At 39.8% G+C, this 10902-nt stretch overlaps 1 protein-coding gene across 1 annotated transcript; it reads right to left on the bottom strand.

The window, feature by feature from the left end:
* Nucleotides 1–544: 544 nt before the first annotated feature.
* TLR5 (toll-like receptor 5) lies at nucleotides 545–6506 on the bottom strand. Its single transcript, XM_008950209.1, has 2 exons — nucleotides 6460–6506; nucleotides 545–3134 (listed from the first exon to the last, which is right to left on the bottom strand). The coding sequence occupies exon 2, from the start codon at nucleotides 3125–3127 to the stop codon at nucleotides 545–547; it is 2583 nt and encodes an 860-aa protein (XP_008948457.1). The 5' UTR covers nucleotides 3128–3134; nucleotides 6460–6506.
* Between the last annotated feature and the right edge of the window lie 4396 nt (nucleotides 6507–10902).

The following is a 10902-nucleotide window of genomic DNA, read 5'->3' as shown; positions in this document are numbered from 1 at the left end:
TTCCAGGTAAGATGCTGAGACTAATTAAGTAGAAAACAAATACATGTAATCTGTTACACCAATTTAAGGCATAAAGGTGCAAAGCACTGATTCAACTTTGAAACAGAGCATGAAAACTTAGAGAGTTCAGAAAGGACAGGAGCAAGTATTCCCTGAACCTATGGTCAGGCAAGGCCACCCATGAAAGCATACTTGGTCACCCCCACACAGTACCACAGACTCTTAGAAAACAACCATGGGCATCCTGCTCTAGCTGAAGCAGACCTGCAAGTGAGTAGTGCTCTAAAAATCAGGACTAATGTGTCTGAAACCGAACATGTGTGATTCATGTAATTCCTCTGAAAATGTGTGTCGTGCTCCATAAAATAGTTGCACTTTCATATATTGGCTGGTTGCTTTCAAACTGCCTTCATGTTTAGCAGGATTGATACTGAAACAGTTGTCTTTCTACCCTCTCCTTCCCTGGGAGATGAAGCAAACTGTTTATTCCTGCCATGGCACAGCTGGAAATGGGGTATTTAGAAAGCCAGCAACCCATACACTGTCAATGTGGAAGTGTTGCTACAGTCTGCAGTTCTATACTCCTGGCTTTCCGTCGCACTTTTTTCTCCTTCAGAATTTGGCAAGAAAGGTTATTCAAAAACCAGTCTACATCTTGATAATCTTCCGGCCATCGCAAGTATCGACTCCTTTGTAAAAAGTTTCTGATTGGTTGGTGTTTCATCAGTTGATATTGAGAAAGTGACCCAACTACTACCATAATGAGGACATCTTTCAGATCACAGAAGTACCTGCTCTGGGCAAAATTAAAGGCTTCCACACACCACCCATCTTTGAGAAAGTGCCTGGTCACAATGCAAATCGTTTTCCTGCTGTTGCAAATGGCATCACGAATATTGTTGATATGTTCTTCCCCGGGCAAGAAATCTCTTTCCTCAAAGCACAAGGTAAATATGTTTTTATCAAAATACTGTGAATCCAGGTGCTCTAGCAAAGAATTCTGGACCCATTCAAAGTCTCTTTTGCTGTAGCATAAATACGCATCATACCTGTATTCACTTTTATCTGATACTCGCGGATGGCTGTCTATCATTTTTTTGGTGATAGTTTTATACCAGACAAAACAAATCCCCCGACAGCGAGTAAAAACAATGATTGCCATCAGAAACATTAGAAGAGTGACAGAGGAGAAGATGAATACTGAGAACCTGAGTGTCTCCTGGAGGTCATCTTCATTGCAACCATCATATATCAGAGCTGACAGTGGCACCCCTGCAAATTCAGGTGGGTATACACAGTACCTGTCAGACTGTGAGCCAGCTAGGGTTACATTGGTTTCGTTTAGCCACACTAGCAGGCTTTTTAAAGTACAGCCACAGACATACGGATTATGTGTTACATCCAGAATACTCAAAGTCATAAAGACTTGAGGGTCAGGAGAGAAAAGCTGGTTTCCAGATAAGTTTAGGTTTGTTAGGCTTTGTGGAAAAAGCCCAGGAGAGAGATGAGACAATAGGTTGGAAGCTAGATTGAGTCTCTTTAGAGATGTTAGACCTCTAAAAAGCTCCTGTGGAAGAGCACGAAGGTAGTTGTTATTCAGATGTAGAACCTGAAGTTTGGACAGTGCCCTGAACACATCCAAACATAAATCTCTCTCCCACACAAGCTGTAACATATTTTCACCTAGATCCATATAGATCAACTGATTGTTTTTTGTAACAGTTCCTTTTTTCATACAGTCAGAGAGGCGATTCTGTTTTAAGAAGATATACTGCATATCTGGAACTTGGAAAAGACTATACAGGTCACCCAGGTTTGCCAACCAATTTCGTTCTAATTCAAGGTATGTTGCTACTATTTTTGTGCCAGCTACAGACATTATCTTATTGTCACCTAAAAAGGCAGAGGTCAGATGTGGAAAGGAAGGGAGTTTTTTAATGGCATTATCTTGGAGATTAATTTCTTTCAGATTTACTAAATTACTGAATGCTTTTTCACCAATTATCCCAATATGATTTTGCTGTAAATCAATATGCATTACACTACGTAGACCATCAAAAGTATAATCGTACAACTCACCTAAAAGATTACTTGAGAGATTGAGAATTTTTAGGTTTCCCAAGCCAAAAAATGCTTGCCTTTGGATTTGATTTATCTTGTTTTTGAAAAGGTTCAGCAATTCCAGATTACTAAGGCTTTGAAAGATGAAAGAATTGAGAGAGAAAATAAAGCCTTCTGAAATATCAAGCAAATGAAGATTACTTCTTGCTAGCCCTGCAAACGTATCATCATCTGGATTTTTCAAGTTATTAAAGCCAAACCCTGAACCCATTATATGAGACCTAAATATTAAAGAACTGATTTTAGTTCCTTGAATGGCTGTTAAGAAATATTGGACTTTTGCTGTGCTCCAGCCATTTTCGCTAAGGTCTAGTGAGTTAAATGTAATATTTCTGAAAAGATTTGGGCATTTTACCCAGGCTCTTTCATCCATCTTGTATAAATTATTAAGAGAGAGATTAAAATACAAAAAGTGCTTTCCTCGGAAGCTGGTAAGATTGCTTTCACACAGGTTGGAAATCTTATTGGATTTCAGGTTCACAGTTGTCAAGACTGTTAGATTATAAAATAGGGGATGAGGCTGAAGTTTTGTGATTTCGTTCCCCGAAAGATCCAGTTCTTCTAATGAGCTCAAATCTTGAAAGTAACGGTCCTCCAGGATGGAATCTCCAAGGTCATTGTTAAACAGACGGAGCACAGTCAGACTTCTCAAGCCTATAAAAGCATCAAGATCCAGCTGAAGAATCTTATTGAATCCCAAGTCTAAGACACGAAGGTTTGGCAGGTTCCTGAAAGCTCCTTTACCTATGGTAACAGGATAGACACGCTGCGTTCCGATTTCTAACAGCAACAAGTGCTCCAGCAGTGGAAATGAAGCTGCAGTCACTTGTCTGATATAGTTGAAAGTTAGCAAAAGCTTCACTGTATCCTTTGGCACGAGTGGAATATCTGTGAGGTTGCAGGAATAATACATGGAGACTTGGGCTTCCGAGTGACATCTTCTAAATGCATATATATCACAAGCTAGCGATATTCCAAAGACAAGTACTAGCTGTTGACGTAACATCACGAATCTCTATGGAAAAAGTGAAAATAATAATCAGTAATTCTGTAGTTGTCTATCTATGCAGTAAGTTGTAGACTGTGTTTTTAACAGTTGTGGAATAAAAAAACCTCATGTCATGTCACACTAAAAAATACTAGTGACTTGGATTCTGTCCTTTCTCTGAAGTCTAACAGGCATCATCTGATAGGCTGGCTGGTCAAAAGATGGGTCCCAAAGAGCTGTGAGAACCTCCTATGACCTGAGAAGTAACCCTCCTTTATCTACTTTAAGGGCAGCATCAAAACTCCACTAGTTAAGTGTGAAAATCTCAGCCTAGCTATTTAATTTGCACCGTGGAACTGATAGTGCTGGTGTATTAGCTTAATTCCTTACTCAGTTATCCAAACAGGTTAAAACAGTTTGCATTACCAAAGTAAAATGCAGCCATCCAGTCGTCTCAAGGGAGCAGGCCACTGCTGCTCTCTCCCTGAGCGTGCTCCTTGGGAGGGCAATCACACTGTTTGGAATTCAGGTCGCTGTCACACAGAAGTGCCTACCAGCCATGAATTTTTAAAAAGGGAGGTCTCTTTTGGGGCAATTTGAGCCTTAGATTAACACTGCACTGTGAAATTGTTCTTTGAAAGGGGTGTAAAATAGTTTTCAAAGTATAGGCAGGAACGAGGCTAACAATGAAGGAAAAGAAGAAATATGGTAGACTGCATGTTTTATGAAAAACTGCATTTCCTGAACTGTAAGTTCCTAAGTCATACAAAAAGATGCATAAGATAATTTATGCAGCTCACTGATGAATCTATTTATTAATTTATTCCCACTCTGACTTTTCTTTGCATTATGCCATCTGTCTGCCTATCTCTCTCTTCATCTGAGACAAAAACCTCTTCAAAGTGAGGAAGGTCTTTTTTTTAAATTGAGCATAGTACAAAGCAGAGCAAATTCTTAGCCCTGAAGTCATCGTTTGTGTACTGTAGGTTAAAAAAACCCCTTCTAACTAAGATTGCAACCATCTGCCTCTGCTTTTAAAAAAAACCCTTAACTGAAATTAAATGACAACACAGTGGAAGAAATTTTGTGACCTCCAGCACAATCTGCTTAAAAATTGGTAAGTGTAAATCCTTGTAGGACCAATCTCCCGATGGCCATCTAAATGTCTGCAAAGTAAATCTACATCAGAGAGGAAAAAAACTGGGCTTTAAGCCAGTAAGTAAAAATAGGTAAACCCTGCTAATTATTGTTGTGATTTAAGCCTACTGCTTCTTTAAAGCATGAGTACAAAGTTTGATGCACCATACTATGCTTGAACTAAAATAATTTTATCCTTGTTGCCATCATACAAAGTGATTTCTGGGAAAAGAAAAAGTATGTCAGTACTTTATACTTCCATTATGATGTTCCCATTGCAAATACCAAGTGAAAGAACTAGCCAGGTTTTAAAGACAATCTGCTAAATAGAAGTACAAGGATATTATAGTATCATTCAATCTTGTAACTGACAATCTCATGGTACCTAACATTTTTGGTGACATTCTCTAAGCCATCTGATGATACTAAAACCTTAATTTGTAACAATTGTAACTACTACGGTGAGTTTGCAAATTTCCACCCTAGAGGCTCACAAACTAAGTGGGAAATACATACCTTCGAAATTAAAATACTAATCTTGTCATTTTCAATTTCATGTTTTTGGGACAAGATCTTATTCTTGAAAGTAAAAGAGATTATTAATATAGGATAGGGTGTTGAATTGTGAAGTCTTAGCATTCAAATTTCATTGACATTTTGTCTTACTGAGGAATTTAGGATGTTCTGCAAAGAAAAGCAAATTAAAAGCAGTGAGTATCAAAATTCTGTTAAGATATTTTCACTGTATCTATGGGGAATAATTTCTAGTACTAGAACATAATAATGTTTTCTACCCTCTTTTTTTTGATCTGTTAAAAGGAGACATTATAAACAATAAAGCATGTAATGTTTGTCTTTGTGACTCCAAAATGTTGTACATTATTAAAAGAAACAACTAAACATACAGAAGGTCATTCAAGATGTTGTTTACTTTTTACTCTTCTCTTTGCTTGAACCATGAAAACAAAACACCAGGTTTCCCTTTTATTATTTGTTTACTATTAAAATGGGTCTTGTTGACACCATAATATAAGATGTTTAACACAAGTAGTTTTAAATTGCATTTGTCTTTCAGACATTTCTATTTCCATTCCTTGTATGTGCCCAAATGCTATGGCTGGTTTTAAAAGTTTGAGCAAAATCACAGCACCAAAAGCAGTGACATACAGAAAATACTTTGGAAGTCAAAATTTAATAGACTATCAACTTACCATAAGAAAAAGCTCAAAATATTTAGAGTGGAAGAATTAGAAAACATTGTTTTTAAATTTTAAAATGTAGCTTTCTTTTTATTATTAGAAAATAAGGAAATGGTGAAATATATCTAGCTACCTTTGATTTTACACTTATCTGCTTTTCCATATTCTTGTAAACTAAAGAAGTCTCTAACAGTTTCTTAACAGTTGTTATGGTCCACCTCTGCTCTCATTTGGAAGATTTCATTTGTAATCTCTTTGCTCCTTCAATTTTTTCTGCATGTTATTACCTTTTCCCCTGAATCTTGGCCCTCCATGAGCAGGAGGAAGATGCTGGCAGTAAGTAATGCATCCTGCTGCTCTCATGAGGACAGCAAAGATTTTTAAGTGAATAGAATCCCTCCGTGTAGCATTTTATATAACCCTTCACCATTATACGTTACCATCTAAAATCTTTTGGGAAGAATATTATTCTCAAAAAACAACTATCACCCCATTGTGTTAAATGCCTATCCATGAACATGGAGATGAAGGGATGTGTAAATGCTTAATTTGTTATTGAAAGCTGGAGCAGTGAAGTTCAGAGAACCAAAACCCCATATGAGATTTTGTTTCCTTTTACTGTGTTGATGTCAGAAAGGGTAAGTGGTCAAGGAAAGGGGGAAGGTGGGGAGCGGGGGGGAAATGCAGCAAATGCTTTTGGGATGGAAAGTCCTAAACAGGGTAAGTTTCTGAGCAATGGCAAGAAATTTTACAGTGCAGAGTGCATGTTCTATGGAGACCTAAAGGCAGCAAGTGAGTACATACAGAATGTAAATATTTTAGCTCTGGTCTTGGCCTCCTCAGGCAGTGTGTGTCTGGAGCAGGGAGGGCTGATGCAGGTGCTTTGAGTCATCTGGAACTGACCTATGCTATTGTACTAACTTTTTTTAAAAGCTCAGTTTTGTTAACTTGGTTTCAAATCCCCTAGAAACTTCCACTAGCACAGCAAAAAAAAAGGCAGGGAACTGACAGTACCTGAGAGTGGATGCTGTAGTAAGGCTTGTCCACCTCAGCAGAGCTGTGTACACCTTAGGACATCCACAGAGGTTGTCAGTAAGCAGGGCCTGAGGTATAGCTGAAGAGGAGGACTAAGACTGTCTCCTTTTCAGTGTACACCAGCCAGGAAAGAAGTTAGAGTAACAACTCTCCCAAGGAGAGTTACAAAACACTTGCCATTTCCCTTCCCACACCCCCAACAAAAATGCACCGGAGTCCACATCAATACAGAAAGGGTTACAGATCCTCTTTTTGTCCTTGCTGATGGCCGAGAGTATTTGCTTGGTATTTAAAAGAGTGATTTGAAAGGAAAATTTCATTCTCAGAAGTGGTTTTGTGCAGCATTGAGTAGCTTGTTTACTCTTTCAGCAGCCTCCTGTGCTTCCACCACATAACCCGGTGGAAGTGAACAGATATTTACCATAGATGCTTATGAAAATGAGCAGCAGGCCTACATGGTTCTCAGTTGCCAGCCATAGGTTTTAGGGAGCCAAGCAGCAAAAAACGTTGGCTATCTGGGTGGACTCTAGAGAAGGCCAGTCTGATATAATCATCAATATGATTTAGAGTTTAACAATAACCTATTGCAGTGACCATGAGGTCCTCTTAAGATTTTTCCTAGATGTTGACTTAGCCAGCTAGAGGAATTGTATGCCCACCACAAACACAGACTGCTTGAAATTGCTCTACAAAGACCAAGTCCTGTGACCATGAATATGGTCATGGAGGTGTTTGGGATGTGGTCAGTGGATAAAAAGGTAAAGACAGAGGTAATGCTGCTAAATTTTTCTTTATCTGGAAAAAAAAAAAAAAAAAAAAAAGAAAAAGTAGACTTTTTGCTCATGCTAATTTTCACAAAAACATTGAGGCCATTTTCTGTAAGTTACTGAATCACAGATGAGTAGGGTATCTGTATTAATAAAGGTAGCAGTATCTTTTGAGGAGTGTGTGAGAATCTCATCTTGAATTGCCACAAGCCTGATTTAGGATTAAGGGATAAACAAACATTAATCCTACTGCCAAATTGGAAGGCTTTTTTTTCCCTTTAGCTCTATAGCTAAGGGTTTTGCTGTTTGGACAGCAAGATGTGAGAGCTCACTTGGAACCTGCATGAGTGCTGCTGGCAAATCACAGAGCCACGGAACCATGCTGTTACCCTGATGTGAAACACCACGGGTTGTCACAGGTAGCACAAAAGCTCCCCAGAGAAAAGGAAGAAAGAAAAATAGAATTAAACAACTTCATGGTGTATTTCTTGCTTGTAAAAGCGATGTATAGAAGATAGTCCTCTTTTATCCCCTCTGTACCCAAAAATATTAGGCACTTAAAAGGACCATCTTAATTGTCCCTTATTATTTTTTTCTACAGTGAGATGGATTTGTGTATAACAAATAACAGGTTTAACTTAAAATTTGATATGCACACTGCTGTTATCATCAGTGTACAACCTTTCTTGTAAATGTTTGAAAATACCTTCAAGCCAGCTTCTACATGTATATGTCCAGAGTCCAGCTCACTGTTTTATATTCATACTAGAGACTCATTTATGTTCATCTAACTGAAACTTCTCTGAGTTTACAGCAGTGTTTATGAGTAAGTTTCTAGACAGAGTGGAGCCATACTTCTGCCTTCTAGCACATTCTAAGATTTGAAATAATTATCTGGTTTCAAATCTAATCAGCAATAGAAGTTTCTGTGTAAAAAACTATATAATTTAAAATGTTTTGCTTCTGATTGTTAGATACTAATATAAATACATTCTTGCCAACTTCTTTCCCTCTCTTATGTTCACCAGAGTAGCTGTCCTGCCTGCTAGTTATGGACAAGTTTACAGTTGTGATATAATGAATTTGGGTTCCTGCCAGTATGCAGCTTCTGAATTCTGCTTGAAGTAGTTATGCCCTTACTATGAAACTGTCCTGGCATACTGTGCCTCTACATGGCATCCAACGTTACTGACAAAGGTTGCGGGATGCCTTTCCCAGAAGACAAACAACAGTCAGTTGTTAAATCTTTTTGGAACAAGGGATTAATCAGTTCCTAGAAGAGTTTGTTAACCCAGATCTTTCTGCCAGAAGCTGGCAAAGTGCAGCACTCACAAACAGTGTCAATAATGAATTCAGCTGCAAGTACAAAACAAATAGAATCATTTAAGGTTGAAAAAGACCTTTAAGATCATTGAGTCCAAACATTCACCTCACTCTACCAAGTCACTGCTAAACCATGTCCCTAAAGCACTACATCTGCAGGACTTTTAAACATGTTCAGGGATATGAGACTTGTGCTCTAGATCCTTCACCCGCTTAGTTGCCCTGCTCTGAACCTGCTCTAGCACCTTGATGTCATTCTTGTATACAGGTGCCCAAAGCTGAACTCAATACTTGCTGTGTGGCCTCATGAGTGCTGAGTACAGGGGGACAATCACTTCCTTAGTCCTGCTGGCCACACTATTTTTGACCCAGGTCAGGATGGTGTTGGCCTTCCTGGCCACCTGGGCACACTGCTGGCTCATATTCATCTGGTTATCGACCAATCCCTCCACGTTCTTTTCCACCAGGCAGCTTTCCAGCCACTCTTCCCCAGGCCTGTAGCATTGCCTGGGGTTGTGACTGAAGTGCAGGACCTGGCACTTGGCCTTGTTGAACCTCATACAACTGACCTCAGCCAATTGCTCCAGCCTGTCCAGGTCCCTCTGTAAAGCCTTCCTACCTTGAAGCAGATCAACACTTCTGCCCAACTTGGTGTTATCTGCAAACTTATCAAGGGTGTACTCCATCTCCTCACCAAGATCATTGATAAAGATGTTGAACAGAAGTGGCCTCAATACAGAGCCCTGGGGAAACACCACTTGTGACTGGCCACCAACTGCTCCATTCACCACCACCCTGGGCCTGAAAGAGCCACTAGGAAAGGGAAACAATGAGCAGGAGGAGTCTGGAACCTTCAAGTAAGTGAGGACATTTTTGCTTAGTTACAGGTTACGCCTGACTTGGCATAGACAATCTCATCTAGGAGGACTGAGATTTCAAAGGTCTCTTGATTCAGTCCTGGAATATGAATCTTGTCAATGACAAAGAAACCCTTTCTTCTCTCCTCCTTCCTCTTTCAAACCCAGTTTACTTTGAAGAACAAATGTCAGAAAAATGTTCATGTCCTGATAGTATTAAAGTTTCAATAACTGATCTTTGTATATCTGTAACTGATTTTTGGCCACATTCAATAGAAGGTGCTTGGAATGGCTCCAGGAAAGGGGTTATGGTAGATACAACAGTCTATTAGCACTCAGCCATGCTGACAGGACAAAGCTGAGCTGTAAGATAAAATGGAACACATATACAGCTTGTTGGCAGTTAGTGCTGAAACAGCCTCTCACAGCTGAGCAGTGTGGGACAACTGAGCACACTCAGAAGTGCTGCAGGACCCTATGCAAGACTCTGCTCATTGACCTGAGACCTGATGTGTCCATGTGAATGATCTCAGTTCCCAACTCCATCTTCTTTTCTTCAGTTCCTCTCTTCACTCTGCTTTGGCTTAGGCATGGACAAAGTGCACTCCCATATAAAAGGGTTTTAACTCCCACATTACTATGACCTACTGCATCCGTCTTCTTTCCACATTGCTATTTATTCTGGATGTAAAGCTAAGACTTCAGTTATAGGCCTGAGGAATTTTGGATGTTAGCTGTCTAGTCAGAGAAGTAACCCCTGATCAAAGTCTCGGAATGAAGACTAGAAAGAAAGCACAAAGCTAAGCAGCGCATGCACTATTATGTGCCCTAGCCCTGCTACCTGGCTTGTGCAGCTCCTATCTTATTTAGATTGCACTGATCCTTTGATGGAAAAACCCCAACAGAATGAAGCAGATCTGAATCCCTCATGTCCTTCCCATCCTCCCCCCCCCCCAAGAAAAATGCTGAAATACATCCTCGAAGCCCTGCTCACTAAAAAATCCTCACACCTCTTGCACTCTTGTTTGTGCAGCCAAGCTTCTGCAGGCTTGCACAATGTCTGTGGCTAGTCTGCCCTGCACTAGAGCCAAAGCTGCAGCTCTGCTACAAGTACTCATGCAGGCTTCCTCCAGAAGGCCTGCTTGGGGCTGTGTTCTTCAGATTATCTCCACAACACCTGCAATTGCTGTGCAAGGCTCCTCAACCTGGGGTGCTTCTGTGGAATGGCTTATATGTTCCAGAAGCAGCAGCAGAAATGGTGGTGGCATGTGAGTTTATAACTCAGGAAGGGCCTTTGGATCAAATTTTGGGGACTTGGCTGCTTAAAAATCTATTGAAATTCACCTGAACGGACAAATGTGTTTCAATCTCATTCTTCAGTTCTCAGGTCCCTTCCTGCCATCCAGATGAATGTCTCACTGTTCATTTTTCCCTGTATATTCACATGTCGCAATTCTGTAGGGAATTCAGAGTGA

This window comes from Merops nubicus, unplaced genomic scaffold, assembly GCF_000691845.1.
Source record: "Merops nubicus isolate BGI_N331 unplaced genomic scaffold, ASM69184v1 scaffold422, whole genome shotgun sequence".
Lineage (NCBI taxonomy): Eukaryota > Metazoa > Chordata > Aves > Coraciiformes > Meropidae > Merops > Merops nubicus.
The sequence above is the reverse complement of the archived record's forward strand: the minus strand, read 5'-3'. Positions and strand labels throughout refer to the sequence as shown.

Excerpts from the sequence above, each read along its gene's own strand:
- TLR5 (XM_008950209.1), bottom strand. The coding sequence starts at position 3,127 with ATGTTACGTCAACAGCTAGTACTTGTCTTTGGAATATCGCTAGCTTGT.